At 42.9% G+C, this 27000-nt stretch overlaps 1 protein-coding gene across 1 annotated transcript in view; it reads left to right on the top strand.

Moving 5' to 3' along the window:
* The window catches only part of pou6f2 (POU class 6 homeobox 2), a 632671-nt gene that overhangs the window by 517927 nt on the left and 87744 nt on the right, over nucleotides 1–27000 (top strand). Inside the window, exon 6 of the mRNA XM_059984603.1 lies at nucleotides 15728–15841. Coding sequence (XP_059840586.1) covers nucleotides 15728–15841 — 114 coding nt within the window. The remainder of the gene's footprint in view (nucleotides 1–15727; nucleotides 15842–27000) is intronic.

Here is a 27000-nt window from a genome sequence, read left to right as displayed (position 1 = left end):
GCTTTTATTGACTGGAAGAAGGAACCAGGAGTGAGTGTCTATCATACTATGTCCTGGAGACTGAGGCCGAGCGTCAGGCCTCAGATCGCCTTTATACAGGGGCCTGTGGGAGGAGCCACAGGAGCAGTCAGCAAAGGGGCGTGTCCAGACAGGCACATAGTTCACCACAGTAGTGGAGGTTTGAGATCAGAGTTTGCCTTCTCCTAGATGAGCTGCCACCCATGGTTGATGAGCCAATCTGCCCAAAGCGACCACTAGCCCACCATTGCCCCTCCTCCTGTCAGTAGAAACAGTTCTGCAGGACTTAGAAGCTAAGCGACACGTAAAGGCCAGGAGTTGGACTTGATTGTTAGAGGCAATTTGAGACCCACGCCAGTTGGAACATTTAATAGGTAGTGGGAGCTTGTCCCCATGACAAACCCCAGCTATCACAACATTAAGGAATCGGTTGACATATTCACCACTTACCATGGAGTCCCTGCCCCTGTTATTTTCTGAAGTTTATATTCAATGGAATTTTCTCACTGATTGCCTTTCATCTCTGGCCCCTCTTACTTCACACCAAAATATCATTTTTGCTGTTGAGGTTTCTTTCTTCTGCTAAAGCCAGAGTGAACATAGGACATCATTTTTTTTTCAAATCTTTTTATTATTATTATTATTATTCAAAAATAGTACAAGTACATCAAAGTAACAACACTAACAATGCCTCAAAAAAGAAGAAATTATCTTAAGGATTGAAAATTTTTGTGAATAAAAAAAACCCTACTAAGCAAGAAAACTGAGGGGAAAAACACCCATTGGGGGTACAACCCCGGAGCCATGTGTCACACAAAAAGCTTCTAAAAATAAACATCAAACCGCCAACAAGAAAAAAAGATATATAAAAAAAATTACATTTAGATCGTGGAGGAAATTTATCAATTAACTGAAATGATAATAACGAGCAAATGAGCCCCATCTGGGTGACTTGGACAGGTTGCGTGAGTGGGCAAATGTATAGCAGATGCAGTTTAATGTGGATAACTGTGAGGTTATCCACTTTTGTGGCAAGAACAGGAAGGCAGATTACTATATAACTGGAGTCAAGTTAGGAAAAGGGGAAGTACAATGAGACCTAGGTGTTCTTGTACATCAGTCAATGGAAGCAAGCATACAGGTACAGCAGGCAGTGAAAAAAACTAATGGCATGCTGGCTTTTATAACAAGAGGAATTGAGTATAGGAGTAAAGAGGTCCTTCTGCAGCTGTACAGGGCCCTGGTGACACCACACCTGGAGTATTGTGTGCAGTTTTGGTCTCCAAATTTGAGGAAGGACATTCTTACTATTGAGGGAGTGCAGCATAGGTTCACAAGGTTAATTCCTGGAATGGCGGGACTGTCATATGTTGAAAGATTGGAGCAACTGGGCTTGTATACACTGGAATTTAGAAGGATGAGAGGGGATCTGATTGAAACATATAAGATTATTAAGGGATTGGACACACTGGAGGCAGGAAGCATGTTCCCGCTGATGGGTGAGCCCAGTACTAGAGGCCACAGTTTAAGAATAAGGGGTAGGCCATTTAGAACAGAGATACGGAAAAACTTTTTCACCCAGAGAGTGGTGGATATGTGGAATGCTCTGCCCCAGAAAGCAGTGGAGGCCAAGCCTCTGGATGCATTCAAGAGAGAGTTAGATAGAGCTCTTATAGATAGCGGGGTCAAGGTTTATGGGGAGAGGGCAGGAACAGGGTACTGATTGCGTATGATCAGCCATGATCACAGTGAATGGCGGTGCTGGCTAGAAGGGCCGAATGGCCTACTCCTGCACCTACTGTCTATTGTCTATTGTCCATCTCTTCTCAAAATCAAATAAAGGTTCAAAGGTTCTACTTCTAATTTTCTCCAAGCTAAGATATAGCATCACTTGAGAGAACCATTGTGACAAAGTAGGAGCTGATATATCCTTCCATTTCAACAAGATGGCCCTCCTAGCTATCAATGTAACAAACGCAATAACATGTTGGTCAGACACAGAAATACCATGGATATTTTGAAAACATAGGACATCTAACACTGCAGCACAGTGCAGGTCATTCAGCCCACAATGTCGTGCTAACCTTCTAACCTAATCCAAGATAAGGTTAACCCTTCCCTCCTACATAACCCTTCATTTTTCTGTCATCCAAGTGCCTCTCTAAGAGTTTCTTAAATCTCTAGAAATAATCTGCCTCTAACGTCACCCCAGGCAGCACTTTCCATACACTCACCATTCCCTGTGTCCGTGTAAAAACACTTACCTCTAACATCTCCCACCATACTTTCTTCCAATCACCTGAAAATTATGCCCCCTTGTATTATTCATTTCTGCCCTGGGGAAAAAGTCTCTAGCAGTTCACTCGATCTATGCCTCTTATCATCTTGTTCACCTTAAACAAGTGATCTCTCATCCTCCGCCACTCCAAAGAGAAAAGCCCTCCTCGCTCATCCTCATAAGACATGTTCTCTAACCAGGCAGCATTCTGGTAAATCTTCACAGTGCCCTCTCTAAAGCTTTCGTATCCTTTCCACAATGAAGCGAGCAGAACGAAACGCGATATTCCAAGTGTGCAGCCAGGGGCCTTTTCTGCTGACCTGACAGTTCACTGTAGTTTTTGTACATTGTGAAGGATGCTGCACTAAACATAGTTTTTGTGCAGTTTTCATAGTTTTCCAAACACACCATGTGCCTTCTTAACAGACCTATCAACTTGTGCAGCAATTATGAGAGATCTGTAGTCATGGACACAAAGATCCATCTGTTCCCCAGCACTGTTTTTGTTTTATACGGGGCAAAGTACAGTGCAAGACATAAAACAATTACAGCTAAGTTACAATAAGAATGAAACTAAGTAGAGTTCAAAAGAGGAATAAGGCCATAAGACATCGGAGCAGAATTTGGCAATTCAGCCCATCAAGTCTGCCCAACATTCTATCTTGGCTGATTTATTAACCCTCTCAACCCCAGCTCCTGTCTTCTCCCTGTAACCGTCTGACTAATCAAGACCCCATCAGTCTCAGCTTTAAATATACTCAGTGATTTATCCTCCACAGCTCTCTGTGGCATTGAAGTCGACAGATTCAACAGCCTCTGGCTAAAGAAATTTCTCCTCATCTCTGTTCTAAATGGATGTCCTATTCTAAGGCTCTGGTCCTAGACTCTCGCACTGCACAAAGCATTCTGTCCACGCCCACTCTATTGAGACCTTTCCATATTCAAGAGTTTTAATTGAGACTCCCCCATTCCAGGGAGTATAAGCCCAGAACCGTCAAACACGCCTCTTATGTTAATCCTTTCATTATTGGTATTGAGCTAGTGTTCATGGACCATTCAGAAATCTGATGGTAGAGAGGGAAGAAGCTGTTCCTAAAACATTGAGTATGGGCCTTCAGGCTCCTGTACCACCTCCTTGATGGTAGCAATGAGAAGAGTCATAGAGGACTACAGCATAGAAACAGGCCCTTCAGACCATCTAGTTCATGCTGAACAATTAACCTGCAACCATACCCCTGTATAGCTTTCCATATGACCATAGGCCTCCATACCCCTCCCATCCCTGTACCTATCCAAACTTCTCTTAAATGTTGAAATCGAACTCACAGCCACCACTTGTGCTGGCAGCTCGTTCCACAAACTCACCACCCTCAGTGTGAAGAAGTTTCCCCTCATGTTTCCCTTAAATATTGCACCTTTCGCCCTTAACCTATGACCTTCAGTTGTAGCCTCACCCATACACAATGTTTGCATTTACCCTATCTATACCCAAGATAATTTTGTATACCTCTATCAAATCTCCCCTCAATCTTTTACATTCTTGGGAATAAGTCCTAACCTGTTCAACCCTTCCCTATAAATAAGGTCCTCAAGACCTGGAAACATCCTGTGTTACGTGCCCCGTAACTGGGTGTCTGACCAGCAGAGAAAGAAGAATCCGTTAGAGTCTGATGGTACCAAACTAGAGGTGTTTATTAGTAAACTACACAATACAATATCAAAAATGCAAATATACGTATAAAACAAGTTAACGGTAATAAACCTAAAAGTGTAGGAATAACAATAATCAATAATAAACAAGCTCTATCGATGTCTAGGGGTAAATGAATTGTCATAGGAAAGTATAGAGTTCAGTTGCTGAGGTGGTTATGGTTGTATTGAAATCGTTGGAGAGAGAGAGCGAGCGAGATGTAACAGCAACAGTTGCGGCAGGCAAACCTTTTTGTGGCTTTCTTAATCCATTATGTCGTTGTGGTCATTCAGTTATGACCCCTCTGGTCTTCAGCTAGACCGTTCTTCTGTAGTGGACTCATCACTCTGGCATGAGTGGACACACACACAAGTCCCCACCGGCCTTGCTGTAACACTGTGAGCTTTACTGACCGATCTCCTGATTCGGTCTCCGAAACCCCCACCTTTCTGTGGGTTCCCAACACTCAATCAGTGTCCACTGGTGTGTCTGAAGGGTGTCTCTCCAGACCTGTCTTTTATCCCCACTCATGGGGTCTCAGCTATCCATCAACTCTGAATGACCGTGTCCATCAAATCAGGCCACTCCTGCTATCTCCTGAAGAATGTTAATGAGCAAAGTACAGTCCTTGTAGTGGAAGGTTTAAATAATCCAGGAAGAGTCAAAATACAGTAAATCAACAGTCTCTCTCCCCCTCTTATCTGTAACAGATGTTCTTGCCTGGGCTTTATCTCTCTCTCTCTCTCTCTCTCTCTCTCTCTCTCTCTCTCTCTCTCTCTCTCATGAGCAGCATAGCAACAGCAATAGTTCGTAGTTCTCAGGAGGGGGGTTGGGAATGGTTAACTCTGCACCCCATTGACCATCAGGTCTGTCCATCACTCATAACACCCCCATCCTTCTGGGAATTTTCAGTAGAGTGAAAATTAACTAATAAAGCATATTACTGTATTACAGAGTTTAACAAAATACAGTGTTTAATGAAATACAGAAGTGGGCTTAACTACAAGAATAACACAGATACACTTTCAAATTAACATGTAGATAAACAATCAGCAATTACATTGTCACTCCCCTTTACATGTTGTATTTTAATATGGAATTCCTTTAACAACAGACTCCAACTTAATAACCTCCTATTTTTATTTTTTATGTTAGCCAAAAATACCCAGGGATTGTGTTCTTAGCTTAGCTGTATATTACAAAGTGTGAACCAATACATGTGTGATTATACTGTGGTACATTACAGAAGTTTGTGCAAATACTAATCTCTATTTTACTTTTAACTTAACATTCAATCTTCCATGATGTTGTCTTTCTTATTCACATGCTTTGTTTAAAAAAAACAAATTCCCGCAAAACTAGATCCTGTTATTCAAAGTGGCATTTGGTCAACCTTTGCTTCTTTTCCATTTAATTCTCACGTGGTTAGCTTGCTCACCAGTTTGGAACAGGCCTTCACAGACTCCTTTCACAGGAGCTGTGAAGATGTCTTAGCATCTGTTCATCTTCATCTGTGAAGATGAACAGGTCTTAGCACCAATGTTTTCCAAACTAAGCACATTTGCTGAACTTCCACTCAACTCATTACTTTTAAGCAGGTCATTAATTTTATCTTCAGGATCTTTAATTCTGTTAGTTTCTCATTTAACATCTGCAGGTGATTCCTCTTGGTCAAAACAACACTTTAAGTTCTGTCTCTCCAACTCACATCCTTGAACAACATCACCAAGTTGTTTATCTTTAAATTCCAAAACAAACTGTAAATGATTCACAAGCACCTTGTTAGCAAGCCACTGTTTAGTTAACGGTCCCTTCACTTTTATCAACAGTTCTGACACCAAACCCGACTTTAAATTTTCTTTATTCAAAAGTTTAGGAACAATACTTTTCCCTATCCCTTCAATAATATTCACATCACCAGCTTTCATCTCCTCACTAACTTTTACCACAAGTGACTGAGAATTCTCACTTTCTCCCGGTGCCAAGTTTAACCCTTTCTTCACTGAACCAAGTCTATCTGACCCAAAAGGATTGCATTCCTTTTCAACTAAATCAGATACCTCAGACTTTCCCTGAGCTTCAACACTAGGTTCAGTACCCTGTGACTCCACATCCTTCACATCCTGAACATAAGCAAACGAGACATCTGCCTCTTCTAGGCTTTCAATACCAGTCCCTTTTTCAAATTCTAAGTTCCCCTGATTCTCCCAGGTACTCTCTGGGCAGCTCCCCTTCGGAGTAACCTCAACCTTGCGGGTTAAGACAACTTAGTCTGCTAACCCAGCAGACTCTGTCAAAGTAGCGGCATCCTTTTCATCTAGGACTACCCTTACATCATTGGGAACACACTTAACTTCTTCAACTGCAAACAGCTCTGTCAAACCAGACAGATCATCCATGTCCAACCCTGGACCTTCTAACTGCCTCATCTGTTTCTCATCTTTACTCTGTGCCTCCATAACCTCCTTCCTCATTCCTAAGTGTCCACCTAGGGGTATCTTGTGAACAAGGTTCAAAATTCTGTTCCTTGCTAACACTAAATCTGCTTCATCTCCCTTACTTTCCTTAGCTCCACTATTCTCCATTTTACCATCCTCTAACCTCTCCTGGTACAAGATCAGTAAAAACATCTCTGCTAAGTCAACACTGGACTCATTTAAATTGTTTCCTTTCTCAGCTGCCTTTCTAGACACTCTGCGAGTCATTGCGCATGCAGGATAAATCTTGGAATCTATGGGCGGATCCTCAGCAATACTTGTCAATTTCACTGCTGAATACACGTCACCACCTGCCAGATCGTTACCAAGTAGGACATCCACGCTGTCCATCGGTAGTTTCGACCGCACCCCTATCTCGATTGGCCCAGATACCAGGTCACATTTCAGAAACATCCTGTGCAAAGGTACGACCTCGGTCCCTTTCCCGATACCTCTTAACACAACCTCCCCAGTCTCAGTCTCAGTACCGAATTCTAACACCTTCCTTAAAATCAATGACTGACCAGCCCCAGTATCTCTCCAGATCCACACTGGAACTGGGGTTTCACCCTCCTTCACAGACACCGTCCCTTCCGAGATAAACTTCTCATGCCCCTCTTGTACTCTATCTACCTTTGCCTTCCTCATCGATCTGTTGACCGACTCAATGCAACCATTCGGGATTGCCGTTTTCCCTCTTCCTGTCTCCTTCTTCGGAGCAAAGCACTTAGATGCTATATGACCAGCTTTCCCACAATTATAACACATAAAGTTGGGAACCTTCCTGCCTGCCTACTTTTCCTCCTCACCTTTTCCACTAGCTCCCGGCTTATTCTCTGCCTTAGCCGGTGGGCTTTCTCTGCCTTCCCTACTGCCTGTCTGGTAGCTCTTATTTAGGGAAAACTTTGTTTTGTGGGTTAAGGCATACTCGTCTGCTAATTTGGCAGTCGCAGATAAAGTCACTGTCTCCTTCTTATCCAAGTACGTCTTCATACTCTCAGGGATACAACCTTTGAACTGCTCCATCAGTATTAACTGTAATAGTTTATCATAATCTCCAACAACCCCTTTTGAGGAGCACCAACGCTCACAACACATTTGCATCTGACGGGCAAACTCCAAATATGTGTGGTTCCATGGCTTTCTCAAGTTCCAGAACTTCTGCCGGTATGCTTCTGGCACCAACTCATAACTCCTCGGTCCAGCCCTTTTTACTTCCTCGTAATCCTTAGCCTCATCCATAGACAATGCCGAATACACTTGTTGAGCCTTCCCCCTAAGTACGCTCTGTAACAGAACAGCCCATTTCCCCTTAGGCCAGTTCTGATTCACAGCCACTTTCTCAAAATGAAGGAAGAACTTATCGACATCCATCTCCTCGAATGGAGGTACTAACTGGATCTTCTGACCAATCTTGAGCCCCTCATTTGGGTTTGCTGCCCGGTCCCTTCCCTGCAATGCCTTTAACCTCTCCATTTACAGCGTAAACTGCCTCTCTTTCTCTCTGTCCTCCCTCTGCCTATCAGCTTCTTCTCTCTGCCTTGCAGCTTCTGTCTCCTTTATCTGGAGTATCTGGAGCTCATGCTTCCTTTCCTCCTTCTCCACAGCCAACCTTAATCTTTCTATCTGTATCTGAAGCTCACCCTCGACTGGTTTTTTTCTCAGGGAACAGGTCCAATACATCCGACGTGAACACACCCTCAGATACATAATGCACAGCTATTGCTCTCTGTATATCCAACTTGCTCATCGACGATTTCACCGCCGAGAGATTTAATTGTTTTGCAACACTCACTAATTCCGCCTTCTTGGCATCCTCTAATGCCCCCAAAATCAGGTCTTTTAAAAATTTGTCAATTTCCATCACTTCTGTTTTCCCATCTGGTTATGCACACAACCAGATCAGATAAGGGACTTTTATCCCGATTCACTGGCTCCCCAATTTGGTAATCAAATCCCAGACGAGCCCCCAATTTGTTACGTAACCCGTAACTGGGTGTCTGACCAGCAAAGAAGAATCCGTTGGAGTCTGGTGGTACCAAACTAAAGGTGTTTATTTGAAGATGTCCTTGATGGTAGGGTGACTTGTGCCGGTGATAGATTTGGCTGAGTCTACAATCCTCCCCCTCGCCTGCCTCTTGTGATCCTGTGCATTGGCGCCTCTACACAAAGGTTCAAAGGTTCATTTTATCATCAAAGTATGTATAAGACCATAATACATAGGAGCAGAATTTGGCCATTCAACCCATTGAGTCATCTCTGCGATTTTATCACAGCTGATCGCAGATACTATTCAACCCCGTATACCTGCCCTCTCACCATATCCCTTGATGCCCTATCCAATCAGGACTCTATCAATTTCCACTTTAAATATACCAAAAATGGACTTGGCCTCCACTGCAGTCTGTGGCAGAGCATTCCACAGATTCACCACTCTTTAGCTAAAAAATTCCTACTTACTTCTGTTCGAATATATGCAGAATGCAACTCTGAGATTTGTCTTCTCTAGATGGCCATAGAACCATAGAACATTACAGCACAGAAGCAGGCCTCTTGGCCCTTCTTGGCTGTGCTGAACCATTTTTCTGCCTAGTCCCACTGACCTGCACCTGGCCCATATCCCTCCATTCACCTCTTATCCATATATCTGTCCAAGTTTTTCTTAAATGTTAAAAGTGAGCCTGCATTTATCACTTCATCTGGCAGCTCATTCCACACTCCCAACACTCTTTGTGTGAAGAAGCCCCCCCTAATGTTCCCCTTAAACTTTTCCCTCTTCACCCTTAACTAATGTCCTCTGGTTTTTTTCTCCCCTAGCCTCAGTGGAAAAAGCCTGCTTGCATTCACTCTATCTATACCCATCATAATTTTATATACCTCTATCAAATCTCCCCTCATTCTTCTACGCTCCAGGGAATAAAGTCCTAACCTATTCAAACTTTCTCTGTAACTCAGTTTCTCAAGTTCCGGCAACATCCTTGTAAACCTTCTCTGCACTCTTTCAACCTTAATAATATCCTTCCTGTAATTCGGTGACCAAAACTGCATACCAAAACTCCAAGAAATAGTTGAAAGAAAGGCATCAACCTCCCCCACCACACAAAAAGATAAAAAAATTCACAAACCCCAAACTCCTCCCAACCCCTCCCTTGTGCAAAAACTAACAAATCACCCAAACCCCCTGTCTGCCAATCAGTAAGAAGAAAGAATGGGCAAGAACATGACAAAACATAGAACTGAAAGCGGCCAATATCAACTGGAGTCCAATCCATAAATCTCAGAATTTCAGTAACATCTCTGAGAGCATCAGGACCCAGTGTCCTGTCCGAGGGAAGTGACTCAAACCAGTGACCTCACTGAGAAAAGCAACTCCAACCAGACATCCCTCCAAGGGCAGCAACATGACCCAGCAGCCTCTCTGAGGGCAGCGACACAAACCAGCAACCTCTCTGAGGGGAGCCTCCATACCAGGTTGTGATCCAAAAAGGTAGAATGCTCCTTATGGTTTATCTGTAGAAATTGATGTACTTAAAGAAAACTCTGTCGTAATTTAGACCATAAGGCCAGAAAACATAGGAGCAGAATTGGGCCATTTGGCCCATCAGGTCTTCCTCCCCCCCCCCCATTCCACCATGGTTGATCCATTTCCCCCTTAACCCCATTCTCCCACCAAAGGAAACTTCCTCCCCCCACCCATGCTGTCTAGGGAGTGGATGTGATGAGAATGCACCAGAGTCAGAAAGTTCCATTTAACACATAATGTCAAAGTAAATATCAGTTCAGTTTTTGTCAGCTAAAGTGCAAGCTTTGTGACGACTCTTTACATTCCTCTTCATTTAGTTTTTGATTCATATGAGCTGTTCCAAGTGTTGCTGCTGCTGAGAATCAGAAGTACTTTCATAACCTTGGGACAGCATGATAGCAGGACAGTTAGCAAAACGCTATTACAGCACCAGCAACTCAGGTTCAGTTCCACCGCTATGAGGAGTTTGTATGTTCTCCCCATGACCGCTTGAGTTCTCTCCAGGTGCTTCGGTTTCCTCCTGCTTTCCAAAGACGTACAGGTCAGGAAATTAACATGGGTGTAACTGGATAGGGTGAACTCTTTGGGCAGGGTGAACTCATTGTACCAGAAGGGCTTGGTACCATGCTGTATCTCTAAATAATTTTTTTTTTAAGTAATTAGGCGCATCTCACATTTCAGAGTACCTTAGAGCTTTCACTGGGAATATGCAATAGAAAATAAGATGGTGCACAGCAGCAGTTAGGGTAACAGTTTTCAGCACCTCTGACCCACCTCAAATCCTGCCGCTGTCTGTAAGGAGATTGCATGTTCTCTCCATCACCGCTTGGGTTTCCTCCAGCTGCTCCTGTTCCCTCCCACTTTCTAAAGGCATAGGGGTTAGGCTCAGTAAGTTTTCGGCATGCTTTGTTCGAGTCAGAAGCCTGCCAACACTTGCAGGCTGCCCCCAGCGTTTCCTCAGACTGTGCTGGTCATTGATGCAAATGATAGACATCGCTGTATGTTTCAATGTACATGTGATAAATAAAACTAATTGTTGAACTCCAGGAGAAGCCTAGCCCCCAGTCAACAGGTATATCAAGGGGAGGTGTGCATGATGGGTTTCAAAATCTCGCCTTTATTATCAGTGGCTTACTATCAGCAGACCTGTTATGTCAGGATCAATCAGTGTTTTCAGAATCAGGTTTAATGTCACCGGCATATGTTGTGACATTTGTTGACTTTGTGGCAGCAGTACAATGCTATACATGGAACTAGACAAAAAACTGTGAGTTGCAGTAAGTATATATATAGAATAGTTAAATTAAATAAGTAGTGCAAAAATAGAAATAAAATAGTCATGAGGGGGTGTTCAGGGGTTCAATGTCCATTCAGAAATCAGGTGGCAGAGGGGAAGAAGTTGTTTCTGAATCATTGAAGTCTACAGGCTTCTGTACCTCCTCTTGATGGTAGCAATGAGAACAAGACATGACCTAGGTGACTTGGGTCCTGAATGATGTATGCCGCCTTTTTGAGGTATCACTCCTTGAAGATGCCCTGAATACTACAGAGGCTAGTGCCCATAATGACTAAATATATGACTCTCTGCGGTTTATTCCAATCCTGTGCAGTAGCCCACCGCCCAGATCAGAAGCTGTACTTTTTCATCAGACTCCTGGTTTACGAGGTGTAAAGCTCTTCTGTCTGGTCAATGTGTATTCTTTGTCTTTGTGAGAGCCTGGTGGTGTGTCTTCAATGTTTATTCCTCTATTTCACAATGCCGAGATGTATTAGAATCCACAACCTGAGTTATCTGCCAAGTGGTACATGGATTTAACCTTTATAGGAGGCCACCTCATTCCATATAGATACTATATGTGTCAACAACAGAGATGAGCTCAAAAAATCATTCAATAGAATATATTGTACTTCGATTTAACCTTGTAAAATTCCACAAATAATCTTGTTGAAGTCATGATGTCTCTCCATTATCAACTTTGCACTCAATACACGTTTGATTGTAGATTCAAGAGATTCTGCAGTTGCTGGAAATCCAGAGCAGCACACAAAAAATGCTGGAGGAACTCAGCAGGTCAAGCAGCATCTATGAAGAGGAATAAACAGTTGATATTTCAGGCTAAGGCCCTCATCAGTTAATACCAACCAACAAAATAATAAATAATAATAAGAACAAAATCATATAAATAACCAATAAATAAGTCGCCGGGACCAGATGAGATGTATCCTAGGCCACTGTGGGAGGCGAGGAAGGAGATTGCTGAGCTTCTGGTGATGATCTTTGCATCATAGGTTCCAGAGGTTCCGGAGGATTGGAGAGTTGTAGATGTTGTTCCCTTATTCAAGAAAGGGAGTAGAGATAGCCCTGGAAATTAAAGACCAGTGAGTCTTACTTCAGTGGTTGGGAAGTTGATGGACAAGATCCTGAGGGGCAGGATTTATGTACATTTAGAGAGGTATAATATGATTAGGAATAGTCAGCATGGCTTTGTCAAGGGCAAGTCGTGCCTTATGAGTCTGATTGAAATTTTTGAGGACATGACTAAGCACGTTGATAAAGGAAGAGCAGTAGATGTAGTGTATATGGATTTTAGCAAGGCATTTGATAAGGTACCCCATGCAAGGCTTATTGAGAAAGTAAGGAGGCATGGGATCCAAGGGGACATTGCTTTGCGGATCCAGAACTGGCTTGCCCACAGAGGGCAAAGAGTGGTTGTAGGAAGGATGTGGAAACCATAGAAAGGGTGCAGAGGAGATTTCCCCTGGATTGGGGAGCATGCCTTATGAAGACAGATTGAGTGATCTCGGCCTTTTCTCCTTGGAGTGACGGAGGAACGAAGGATGAGGGGTGACCTGATAGAGGTGTGTAAGATGATGAGAGGCATTGATCGTGTGGATAGTCAGAGGCTTTTTTCCAGGGCCAAAATGGCTGCCACAAGAGGGCACAGGTTTAAGGTGCTTGGGTGTAGGTGCAGAGGAGATGACAGGGGTAAGTTTTTTACGCAAAGAGTGGTGAGTGTGTGGAATGGGCTGCCAGCAATAGTGGTGGTTGATACGGATATGATAGAGTCTCTTAAGAGACTTTTGGATAGGTACAAAGAGCTTAAAAAAATAGAGGGCTATCGGTAAGCCTAGTAATTTCTAAGGTAGGGATGTATTCGACACAACTTTGTGGGCCGAAGGGCCTGTATTGTGCTGTAGGTTTTCTATATTTCAATAATTGTCCAGTTGTGTATGATTGTAAAAATGAATTGAAAGTTGCACACAAAATTCTTAGTAATGCTTAAATGCTATTGGGTGGCAGGGTAGCATAGTGATTAGCACAACGCTTTACAGTACAGGCGACCTGGGTTCGATTCCCACCACTGCCTGTAAGGAGTTTGTAGATTCTCCCATGACTGTGTGGGTTTCCGGTGTCCTCCACAGTCTAAAGATTAACTATGCTAATAGATCACTGTAATTTGTCCTTTGATTTGGCTATGATTAAATCAGGGGATTGCTGGGCGGCACAGCACAAAGGCCAGAAGGGCTGATTCCACATTGTGTCTCAGTAAATAAACAATAAATAAAATTTTAAAATCTGAAATACATATAATCAAACCTGGTTTAGTACGCTTGCTGAATCTCAGGGGTCCCCTGGAGAGATGCTTTGGAGCTTCCAAAAGGCTTCAGCCTGTTTTAAAAATGAGCTGAGCCCTTCAGAACACCAAGTTCACTGACAGCTTCCAAAATACACTCGCATTTTCCTCTCTGTATAAAGAGTTGTCTGTAAATTTTTAATGTAAAATAATATTAAGCGGAACCAAATTGGGTTTCCTGGGTGTGTTGTATTTTTAATAATAATACCTGAATTGTGTTTCATTTCCACTTTTACTTTGAGTCTGTTGAGGTGGATGATAACGATGACGAATATTGAATAGTTTCAATAATTATTCAACGATGTTTCTGTGAGAATGCGGCAATCTGTTGTAAATAATTAACAAGGATTTAAGGCATTTAAGCTGTTCAACAAAGGTGCATAATTGATGTTGCTGCAATTGGATTATGTCCTGCAAGTCAAGGTCTTTCATCAGTGATAAACCTTGCTCGGCCTTGGGCCACCAAAACAGCGCTATAATTCAGAGTCAAGCTGGTCTTCAGATTTTGACAGATCAGGTTGCTGGAGTCACTGAGTCTATGAATTCCTTCTAATGTCAAAGTTGTGCGGTCTAACATGCGACCATCTTTGACAGGGAAACAGAACTGAAGCTGCTGGCTTTTATACAAGGGTAAATGAGTAGGCATTTCATTTTGCACAATAATGTAATGAAAAGAAAAAGAAAGAACAGACATGTCAAATAAATCAGCCCTGATCAAATGTTGGAGCAGACTTGGTGGCAGACTCATTATAGCAAGGATGTGGAAGCTTTAGAGAAGGTATAGAGATTCACCAGGATGTTGGCTGGATTAGAGAGTATCCCTTATGATGATAGGTTGAATGAGCTAGGGCTTTTGAAGGGAAGAAAGATGAGTGGAGACTTGATAGAGGTGAACAATATAATGAGAGGCATGGATCGAGGGGATATCCAGAGACTTTTTCCCAGGGTGGAAATGGATAATACGAGGAGGCGTAACTTTAAAGTTTGGGGAAAAGTATGGGAGGGATGTCAGAGGTGGGTTTTTCCCCCACAGAGAGTGGTGGGTGTATGGAACATACTGCCAGAGGTGGTGGTAGAGGCAGATAGGGACTTTAGGGACATTAGGGACTTTAAGAAACTCTTACACAGGCACATTTACGACAGAAAAATGGAAAAGTTTGTAGAAGGGAGGGATTGGATTGATTTGGAGTAGGTAGAAGTGTTGGCACAACATTGTGGGCCAAAGAGCCTGTACTCACTGGAATTCAGAAGAATGAGGGGTCACCTCATTGAAACCTGTCAGGGGTTGAAAGGCCTTGGTAGAGTGGATGTGAAGAGGATGTTTCCTATGGTGGGGGAGTCCAAGACCAGGGGACTCAGCCTCAGAATAGAGGGATGTCCAGTTAGAATGGAGATGAGGAGGAATTTCTTTAGCCAGAAGGTGGTGAATCGATGGAATTTGTTTCCATAGGCAGCTGTGGAGCCCAAGTCATTGGCTATTTTTAAGGTTGAGGTTAATAGAGTCTTGATTAGTCAAGGCATGAAGGGATACGGGGAGAAGGTATGAGGTTGGGGCTCAGAGGGAAATGGATCAGCCATGATGAAATGGAGGAGTGTATTCTATGTGCCAAATGGCCAAATGACCTAATTCTGCTCCTATATTTTATGGTCTTACATTCTATGCTCAATGTTCCTACCCAGTATAAACCCTGTACAGAGGCCACAGTAACATTTAGATGCATAATTCAGAAGATTTGTAGCTCAGGTGGCCGATGATTGGGTTGGTCTGTTCTCCGAACTTGGCGATTTACTTTGTGCATTGTGGTCCGGACTTTTGCCCTCATCGCTCATAAGTAGGCTAAATTCCTGAGCAAGAATTTTGTCATACAGCGACGAAATTGCCTCCCCGCATTTTCAGAAATAACGCCCAGTCAGCTGATTGAAAGGTATACTAGGGCCGAGCATTCAGAGGACACACCACAGTCAACAGCGCACTGACGATGTCTCCTCGCATGGTGACGGAACATTTGAAAGTAAATTGCCAAGGTGGGAGAGCGACTCAGCCCAACCACAAAGATGCATTTACAACTTGCTAGAAAGTGATGAATCTGCTCTTTATTTTCTTAGCTGGCAACTCAAGCAGCAGCCATGGGATCCATCGCCAGCTCTCAGGCCTTCAGCAACGCCCTGTCCAACCTGCAAGGGATGGCCTCCCAACTCGTCACTAATGCACAAGGCCAGGTGAGTCTTAACATTGTGTCAAGTAATTTCACATTATTGATGCTGTAAGTTCAGCATTGTCTCATACCAGGACAAAAGGGGACAACAAACAGATTCAAAGTCAAGGTCAAAGTAAATTTATCATTGAAGTATTTATATGTAAATGTATATGTATGTATATGTATAAAGACTGTATCGACTCGGCTTATACTCACTGCAATTTAGAAGATTGAGGGGGGATCTTATTGAAACGTATAAAATTCTAAAGGGATTGGACAGGCTAGATGCAGGAAGATTGTTTCTGATGTTGGGGAGGGGTCACAGTTTAAGGATAAAGGGGAAACCTTTTAGGACCGAGATGAGGAAAAACTTCTTCACACAGAGAGTGGTGAATCTGTGGAATTCTCTGCCATAGGAAACAGTTGAGGCCGTTTCATTGGCTGTATTTAAGAGGAAGTTAGATATGGCCCTTGTGGCTAAAGGGATCAGAGGGTATGGAGAGAAAGCAGGTACAGGGTTCTGAGTTGGATGATCAGCCATGATCATACTGAATGGTGGTGCAGGCTCGAAAGGCCGAATGGCCTACTCCTGTACCTATTTTCTATATTTCTATGTTACCATATACTATCCTGAGACTCATTTTCAAAGTCAAGTCAGGTAACTTCATTGTCAAAATGCCTCGAAATATTTTAACATACAGTATATGAAGTACATATTTGAAATATTAATGACATACTACCTTGAGATTTTTTTGTAGGAACTTACAGGAAAATAAAGAAATACCAGAGAATTTATGAAAAACTATACATAAACTAGGGTGGCATGGTGGAGATACGTCTCTACCAAAGGAGGTATAACGTGCTCCTTCCCTCTGCTAGCCTGCAAGTCACCCTTGGATGGTGTATGAGCAGCCAGTGCAGATCACAAGTCCTGGTTATGCAACCACTGACACCAGGCAGACAATCTCTGACAAGTACTGATAATGGCTGGGGTCACCCGTCTTGTAAAGACACTGCCCAGAAGAAGACAATGACAAACCACTTCTGTAGAAAAATTTGCCAAGAACAAACATGGTCATAGAAAGACCGCGATCGCCCATGTTATACGACACGACACATAACAATGGTGTACTGTATATGACATACTACCTTGAGATTCATTTTCTTGCAGGCATTTACAGAAAAATAAAGAAATTCAACAGAATTTATGAGAAACTATCCTGAAACAAAAACTGACAAACAACCAAGGTGCAAAAGAAGATAAATTGTGCAAATGAAATTTTAATATTACTGAGATTGTTTGTTATAATCTCGTAAGTTGTAGAGTCTATGAAAGTGAGTTTGCAGGTTCTGGAATCAGTTCAGTGCTGAGGTGAGCGAAGCTATCTACTCTGGTTCAGGAGCCTGTTGGTTGAGGGGTAGTAACTGTTCCTGAACCTGGTGGTGTGGGACCTGACGCTCCTGGACCTCCTGCCTGACAGCATGGCCTGGATGGTGAGGGTTTGTAATGACGGCTGTGGCTTTGATCTGGCAGTGCTCCATGTAGGTGTAGTCAGAGGTGGGAGGGGATTTTCTGTGATGGACTGGGCTGTTCCCACTGCTTTTTCCAGCCTTTTCTGTTCCTGGGACCACTTCAGCATTCTGGTTTACTGAAATAGTTGTTAGATATCAATGTTGTGATAACTGAAATGGAGGATATGGTGATCCAGGCACAGGCACAGATTTGTTATTTCATGAAAGGTCCATTTTGAAAGTACTCATTCACTCCTGCTAGCACCAGCGACCCAGGTTTAGTTCCCACCGCTGTCTGTAAGGCGTTTGTGCATTCTCCCTGTCAACCATGTGCGTTCCTTCCCACATTCCAAAGAATTGTGGGTTGGTAAGTTAATTTGTCACTTGGATGTAATTGGACGGTGTGGGCTCTCTGGGCCAGAAGGGCCTGTTACCATGGTGAATCTCTAAATTAAAAAATTAAAGCATGCACACATTCTCACACACACACACACACCACATGTAGCCAGCCGTCGATCCCAGGGGATCATGGGTTTGCACCTCTAATGGACTGTGTCCTCTCCAGGGTGCAAGCCTGGGTGTGAAGATTTGAACCGCTGTTGCCAATGCAGTGGGTTCCCTCTCTTCACGACACTGATGTAGTCCAAGGAAAGGGCAAGTGCCAATACAGCTTGGTACCGGTGTCGTCACAGAGGTTGCCAGAGTGAAGTTGTAAACAACGTCAAGCTGCCTTAGGGACCCTGGCTCCAGATTTCTTCCTCGGGGTTTACTCCCGAAGCCTTTCCCGTGGGCGGGTACAGCCACAAGGCAGCAGAGGTTTAAAATCAGAGTTTTCCTTCTCCTAGGCGGGCTGCTGTCCAGGGCTGACGAGCCCCACCTGCTCAAAGCAACTAGTTTTGAGGTGCCAGTGGTCCACCTTTGCCCCTTCCCTTGTCAGTAGAAACAGTTTTGACAAGCCTAGTAGCTAAGCCACACTTGAAGGCCAAGAGTTGGACTTGGTTGTCAGAAGCTGTTAGAGATGCACACCATTTGGAGCACTTAATAGGTAGTGGGTGCTTATCCTCACTACCACCTTAGGAACCACACATATACACACTCACATGTATATATACACACACACACACACACACACACACACACACACACACACACTCACACAGACACATACACATATACACACTCACACATGTATATACACACACACACACACACACTCACACAGACACATACACATATACACACACACTCGCACACATATACGCACTCACACAGACACATACACATGTACACACACACACATACACACTCGCACACATATACACACTCACACATGTATATACACACACACACACACACACACTCACACAGACACATACACATATACACACTCACACATGTATATACACACACACACACACTCACACAGACACATACACATATGCACACAAACGCACTCTCACACATACTCACATAGACAGACATACACTTGCACACGTACACACACACATACAAACACACACAAACATACACATATACACACACACAGACTCACAGATACAAATGTACACACACATACACAAATATACACACACTGTACACACACAGACACGCACATGCACAGGCATAAACAGAATATCTCAAGGAAAAGCTCATTTAAACAAAGATACACAGTAAATTGCTGACCTTGTTATTTTTATTGTGCAGATTCAGAATTGCTCCATCAGTACTCAGAGGGGTGAATGATGATCCTTGTCACCATGGCCCCTGATCTGATGAATCATTCTATTTCAGGTGCACACAACAGACATTATAGAAAGATTGTCTCAACAACACACAGGTCTCACCAAATCTTGCAGCCTAACCTTTCATGCTTTATTAATTTTTGTTTGGAAATTCCTTCTGCATGTTCTGTTTAAAATGATTCAGCTGTGTCTCTGTGTAGAGGGAAATCGTTAAGGACAAAATATTTTGAGGACTTTATGATTATTTCCAGAAGATGACCAGAATCCCTCAATTTAAATCAGTAAGACCAGAAAAAAAGCAGTGGTTAAACGCCAATAAACGATATCCTGAAACAGTGGTTATTTCCCACAGCGGCCTTTAATTCATTTTAGACAGCACATGCAATCACATGCATGAGATAGTTATTTCTGTTCTCTGCTGCTGACAATACAATTGACTAGATGATAAAAAAAATTCTCATAATCCGTATTTTCATAATTCCTGTTATGAAGATTTTAGTATCAGCAGACTCCAACCTGATAGCATGAGCATCAATTTCTCTCATTTCTGGAAATTTTCCAGACCCTCCCCCTCACTTCACTATTCTCCATTCCCTTTTCCCTCTCTCACCTTATGTCCCTCTGGTGCTCCTCCCCCCTTTTCTGTCCTCTCCTATCAGATTCCCCCTTCTTTCCCCCATACCTCTTTCACCAATCAACTTCCCAGCTTGTTACTTCGGCCGACCCCCTCTCCCTATTACACCAGTCACCAACTATCTTGTGCTTCTTCTTCCCCTCCCCCCACCTTCTTTTCCTGACCTCTCTTCTTCCCTTCCAGTCCTAACGAAAGGTCTCGGCCTGAAACGTAGACTGTCCTTTTATCCATAGATGCTGCCTGGCCTGCTGATTTCCTCCAGCACTTTGTGTGTGTTGCTTAATATCAGCAGGACTAGGGTTTTCAGAAACGGAAACAGCTTTTATCCAAATACTTGACTACAGATGTCAGATATTGCGCTGTAGTTCCAAATACTGGCAGATTTAACTCAAAGGGGCCAAATGGTCTAATTCTCCTCTATGTCTTACTCAGAATCAGGTTTATTATCATTGACATGTGTCATGAAATTTGTTGTTTTGCAGCAGCAGTATGGTGCGATAAAAAAAGGAAATAAACAGTGCATAAATAGAGCAAACAGTGAGGTGACGTTCGTGAACTCACGGTCCATTCAGAAATCCGATGACAGAGGGGAAGAAGCTGTCCCTAAAACACTCAGTGTGTGTCTTCAGGATCCTGCACCTTCTCCTTGATGAGAGCGGTCCTGGATGGTGAGGGTCGTTAGTGACGGATGCTGCCTTAAAGCATCACATTTTGAAGATGTCCTTGATTTTGGGGAGGCTAGTGCCCACGATGGAACTGGCTGAATTGGCAACACTCGCCAGCTTTTTCTGATCCTGATCAGTGGTCCCTCTGCACCGATGGTGATGCAGCCAGTCAGTACATCCTCCGTGATACATCTGTAGAAATTCACTAGTCTTTGGTGATGTACAAAATCTCTTCAAACTCCTAATGAAATATAGCCACTGGAGAACCTTTCTTATAATTGCACCAATATGTTGGGCTTTTAGACGCAGGTCTTTAGAGATGGTGACACCCAAGAAATTGAAGGTGCCCACCCTTTCCACTGCCGACCCCTCGATGAAGACTGGTGAGTATTCTCCTGACTTGCCAAAGGTGGGTTGCCAGATCAGGGACAAATCACATGGAGTTTGTGGCACAGAGACAGGTGTCAGCCCAGCTAGTCTATGCCACCACATTACTCCAAGCACCCATTTTGTTCTCTCTTCCTACCCTTTTCCTTTCCTTTCTCCCTCTTGTCCATATCTTGCCCTTCCTTGAAAAGACTTTGGCCTTCTCTGTAACAAATCTATATCCACTCTTGGAGTAAAGTCACTTTTTTTTACACCTTCATTGGATTATTATTGAATTTTACATTTATCATTCCCAGTTTTGGATGTTCACATAGAAATTCTTTCTCTTCCTTTACCCATTTCAAAGTTCAAAGAAAATGTTTTAACAAAGTATGTACAGTCTGGTGCAAAGGTCTCAGGCACCATTATATACTCGAGTGCATAAGACTTTTGCCCTGCACTGTATCTGTCAATATGAAGCAGAGAGTGAGTTTGTAAATCAGGTGGGAGCAAAGGATGTTGGGATTGCTGAGGGTGGAGTGCCACTGGAGGGGTGTAGGACAGATGGCAGAGAGGGAATGCCAGGAGCAGAAGGTGGCACAGACACAAACATACCAGCCCTGAGACACCAGGCAAGGTCACTTGATTCCAAACAATTGGTTTATTGATCTTTACAGAATGTCTCTCTGGTGTTTCCTGCACCCTCCCCTCTCCCTTCCCCTTTTTCCAACTACAGTTCCCCTCTCCCTGCCCCCTTCCCATTCTCAGTCCACAATAGAGACCCATATCAGAATCAGGTTTATCATCTCTCACATATGTCAAGAAATTTGTTTTTTTTACAGCAGCTGTACAGTGCAATACATAAAATTATTTTAGGATTGTGCAAAAGTCTTGGGCACCCTGCACACAAAATATAAAATAATATTGCCTCGCCAATTAACAAATAATACAATATATTCCAGAAGATTGACATTTTGCATCAGGTGCTTTTACAACACAAGTTAAAAAGTAAACAGTATAATGCTACTGGCACTTCCTAAGTGATGAGACCCGGATGGTGGTATGGAGCTCAGGACTCGTGCTTTCTGAGGGTCAGGCTGTTTCCCCACCTTACGGTCCTTGTCCTAATGCTGATTGCCTAATGGTGGGGGGGTGAAGGAGATTGCTGGACAGGTGAGAGGGATCATTGACAATGCTCATGCAGTGCTCCTGATAAATATCCTTAATGGCTAGAAGAGAATCAGAATCAGGTTTATTATCACGGGCATGTGTCGTGAAATTTGTTAACTTAGCAGCAGCAGTTCAATGCAATACATAATAATAGAGGAAAAAAACTTCGATTTTCAAGTATATATATATATATATATATATATAATAATTAAATTAAATATGCAGTGCAAAAATAGAAACAAAAAGTAGTGAGTTAGTCTTCTTGGGTTCAAAGTCCATTCAAAAATCTGATGGCAGAGGGGAAGAAGCTGTTCCTGAATCGTTGAGTGTGTGTCTTCAGGCTTCAGTACCTCCGCCCTGATGGTAGCAATGAGAACAAGGCATGATCTGGGTGATGGGGTGATGGGAGAGGCCCTGATAATCCCCTCAGCAGTCCTCGCTATTTTTTGTAGGGTCTCGTGGCCAGATGCCTTGCAATTCGTATACCAAACGCTGATGCGGACGGTCAGGAGACTCGCAATAGTGTTCCTGTAAAAGTTGGTTAGAGTGGTGGGGGTGGGGGCCTAAAACCAAAAGAGTAATGCGGCTGTTTTGTGTGGCAGAGCAAAATAATCCAGTTGTCAAGCTGCTTTCGATTAAATGAGTTTTACTACATTTGTAATCAATGGAAAAGGAATCATATAAAATGGATTACCAGTTCATAATGGGTGTTTCCATCAATGCCCAAGGTACCCAGAGGCAAAATCATAGCCACATGAGTTAAATCAGCAATAAATGAATCTTGTTACAGGTCAGTCAATAAGTCACTCGTTTGTAACATAATTCATCAAATTTATTCACTGAGGCCCCCTCACTTTTAATTATTTATAATACAATAAGTTAACTATTTATTAAAATCAGTCAGATTATTGTACCAAGTTAGCATAAAAACTTATTACAGTAGCACAATGGTTAGTGTAATACTTTACTAACAAGAGATCAGGGTTCGATTCCCAGCGCTGTCTATAAAGAGTTTATATGTTCTCTTTGTGATTCCTCCCAAAGTCCGGAGACGTGCGGGTTAGATCTAGTGAGTTGTGGGCATGCTATGTTGGGGCCAGAAGCAGGTGGCAGCTGTGGGCTGCCCAGCACGTATCCAGATGCACAGAGGAGGGCAATCGATGCCCACAAACAGATTACTAAATCTGAGAATATCTGTCGGAGAGTCTTTGAAAGTGAGTCTGTAGGTTGTGGAATGCAAACAATGTATTTATGAAGGTTCTCAGCCCAAAGTCTCAACTGCTTATTCCCCTCCTTATTCCCGACCTGCTGAATTCCTCCAGCATTTTGTGTGTGTTTCACTATGTGTTTCAAGTTACATATGACAAATAAAGCTAATCTTCCTTTCTTTTTTCTTTTTTAAAAGCAGTCTAGAAATTATTCTGTTATTTAAGTTTGGTAAAATTGTTTGTTTACCCAATTCAACTAGAAACTCCTTAAAAAGAATTCAGTTGTCCGTCTTGTCATCATGCTTTTGAACAAAGATTAAATCTGTAGTTTCAACAGGGCATTGAAAAAAAAGCCTGGATCAGAGAGTACGGTTGTATGGAGAGATCCAGAGAGTAAAAGTGTCACTTCTCATTGTAGAGGTAAATGGAACAGCAGAGTACTCCAAATCCCTCTCTACTCCCCACCAAGCATGTTCTTCTCCACATTCCTGGCACATCAGTGGGGCACACTTGACATTCGAAACAAGAAATGGACTTGCAGTGTCTAACTGAGGACTGGGATGAGATTTAAAATCAGGTTTATTATCAAAGTAGTATATGTCACCATATATTGCCCTGAGATTTATTTTCTTGCAGGTATTTACAATATATCTACTGTAAAAGAAATCCCTCTTCATCCCTATTGTAAAGGAATGTCCATCTATTCGAGACTGTGCCCCCTGATCTGAGACTCCCCCACTACAGGAAGCATCCTCTCCACATACACTCTATCTAGTCCTTTCAATATTTGATAGTCCTCTTTGAGATCTCCCCTCATTCTTCATCACTCCTCATACGTTAAGCCTTTCATTCCCAGAATTATTCTTGTGAACTTCCTCTGGACCTTTTCCAACATCAGCACGACTTTTCTTAGATAAGTTGCCAGAACTGCCCACAGTGCTCTAAGTGCGGTCTGACCAATGCCTTTTACAGCCTCAGCATCGATCCCTGCTTTTACATTCTAGTCTTGAAGGAGGAGCGCAATGGTTGAGGGGGGATAACTGTTCCTGACCTTGGTATGTGAGACCTAAGACTCCTGTACCTCTTTCCCGATGGCAGCAGCAGGAAGAGAACATGACCTGGTTGTTGGAGATCTTTGATGATGGATGCTGCTTGACATTTAACGTGAATCTTGTTTTGTGGCAGCAGCAGTACACAGCAATACATAAAATATAAGAGAAATTTACAATAAGAAGTGTATATGCAAAAACTAGTAATGCAAAAACAGAGCAAAAATAGAACACATTCATGGACAATTCAGAAATCTGATGTTGGGGGGGAAGAAGCTGGGTGTCTTCGGGGTCCTGGAATCTCTCCCTGATGGTTCTAATAAGAAGAGAATGTGTCTTAGGTGATAGCGGTCCTTAACGATGGATCCTGACCTTGACCCTTCATTTACTGGCCCTGACCTCTTAACCTCTGTCCTTAAATCCTAAACCGATGACTAATTCCATGCACTGCTCCCAAAACTTGCCCCATGAATCAATAAACTATGCCTGTGTAATCTCTTCAGGCCTGTGTGAGGCGCCAGAGAGAAATTGGCTCAGAAGATTATAGAGCACCTGAATTGTTTAACAAGAATTGTTAGTCCTTTAGAATTCCTTGTGTTTTTTTTGAGCGACTCATTCTTTGTAATGCGGTCTTCTGATGCTTCCTGTTCCAACTTGTTAAATTTATTTTGATAAACTTGGGGATTCTGTGTTAATTATTTATGCAGACACCCGATTAAAGTAATCACGGGGTCTTAGTTTTGAGAATGTTGCTTCTCACAGCGTCACTCAGCAAAGCCACTAACGTTCTTTTAGAATTATTATGAATAGACTCTAGTCACCGTCTTTACAGTGGAGTCTGTCTTTCCTCCACACTTGGGTTCCGATGTTGACAGCACACATAGTCGGAGCCGTGACCTCGATGGAGACCACAGCTCAACCTGATCCAATTCAACGGGCAAATTTCTTGAGGTTTAGTTTCCTGTGCATCTTTAATGTCCCATTACTTTGTTACATGGAGATTACATGGGCATTCATGATCCAAGGATGTAGGTGCTGATCAACAACTGGGTTCTTGGTTCTCCAAAATATTCCTTATGGAATTTAAACTAGAGGTGGTGGAGGGTGGACTTAAGAAGGAGATTTTTGAAGAAGCAAAGCTGTCTTAAATTTAATTGGGTTTGATTTTGTGACTATGGTAGGATGAAGATTATTCCATGCTTTAATTGTGCAGGGGAAGAATGAATTGCTGTACACATCTGACTTGGTAGTTAGTATTTCAAATTGAAATGAGTGCCCTCAACTGCTCCAAATAGGTTTGGGTTTGGTGTAGGATTGGTAGTCTACGTCAAGCTGACCATTTAACATTTTGTAAAAACAGGTCAGACAGTGTGCTTCACGTCTGTCTTGGAGAGAGTTCCATTTTAATGAATTCAAAAGCTAGGTAACACTCGTTGTTCTCTCATAGGTATTTGTGACAAATCGGGCTGCCTGTCTTTGGACTCGCTCGATGGAAGTAGTGTTTTTGTTTGTGTATGGGTCCCATGCAGCAGCCGCATATTCCAGATGTGGCCGAACAAGGGTGAGGTACAACTTCTCCTTGACAGAAGTTGAACAATGATGGAAATTGCATCTCAGAAAATTTAGGACTCCTAGTGTATTCACTGTTGCATGATGTGTCTGACCATTCCAACACAGATCACTCTGGATTTTGATACCAAGGTACATGATCTGTTTGGTTTCTTCAAGGGTGACACCCAGGATTTTATATGATAACGATCAATTGAGCAGCATGGTAGTGCACCTTACCACACCAGAGATTGAGGTTCAAATCCCCTCAAAGTTTGTACGATCTCCCCGTGACCACGTGGGTTTCCTCTAGATGCCAAGTCCTCCCAAAGAGTCTTGGCCGGAAACGTTGACTGTATACTTTTTCCATAGATGCTGCCTGGCCTGCCGAGTTCCTCCAGCATTTTCTCTGTGTTCCTCCGGGTGCTCCGGCTTCCTCCCACATTCCAAAGACGTACGTGTTAGGGTTAGTAAGTTGTGGGTGTGCATTGTCGGCACTGGAAGCGGGCTGCCCTCGACACAAACTCAGACTCTGTTAGTCGTTGATGCAAGTGACGCGTTTCACTGTATGTTTCAATGTTTTGATGTCTATGTGACAACTGAAGCTAATCTGAGGTGGAACGGTAACGCAGCAGTTAGCGTAACACTGTAGCAGTGCCAGCGATCACCAATTGGCGTTCAATTCCTGCTTATCAGGACAAATGGGGCAGACAGGGTTGTCAATGTGACCCCCACGTTTACAGTGTTCATGGATTCTTTGGAGCAACACGGTATTGTGATGGTTAGCCTAACGCTATTACAGCAGCAGCGAGCCGGGTGCAATTCCACCACTGTCTGAAAGGAGTCATTCTTCCCACGACCATGTGGGTTTCTCTGGTTTCCTAAAGACTTGCCGGTTGGGCTTAGTGAGTTGTGGATATGCTATGTCGGTACTGGAAGCATGATGACAATTGTACGCTGCCCAACACAATCCTCACTGATCTGGTTTGACACAACTGAAACATTTCACTGTATACAGTACTGAGCAAAAATCTTAAGCACGTGTAGAAAATTCTGTAAAGTGAAGGTGCTTTCAGAAATAATGAAATTAAATGTTTCTGAATATCAATAAAATCCCATAAAGAGCAGTAAACAGCAAAATACTAAATCAAATCAATATTTGGTGTGACCACCCTTTAAAACTGCCTCAGTTCTCTTAGGTACACACTGTTGAGCAGTTTTATAAGAAAATCAGTTGGTAGTTTGTTCCAAGCATCTTGGAGAACTTGCCACAGTCCTTCTGCAGAC

The sequence above is a fragment of the Hypanus sabinus genome, chromosome 1 (genome assembly GCF_030144855.1).
Source record: "Hypanus sabinus isolate sHypSab1 chromosome 1, sHypSab1.hap1, whole genome shotgun sequence".
Classification (NCBI taxonomy): domain Eukaryota; kingdom Metazoa; phylum Chordata; class Chondrichthyes; order Myliobatiformes; family Dasyatidae; genus Hypanus; species Hypanus sabinus.
The sequence above is the reverse complement of the archived record's forward strand: the minus strand, read 5'-3'. Positions and strand labels throughout refer to the sequence as shown.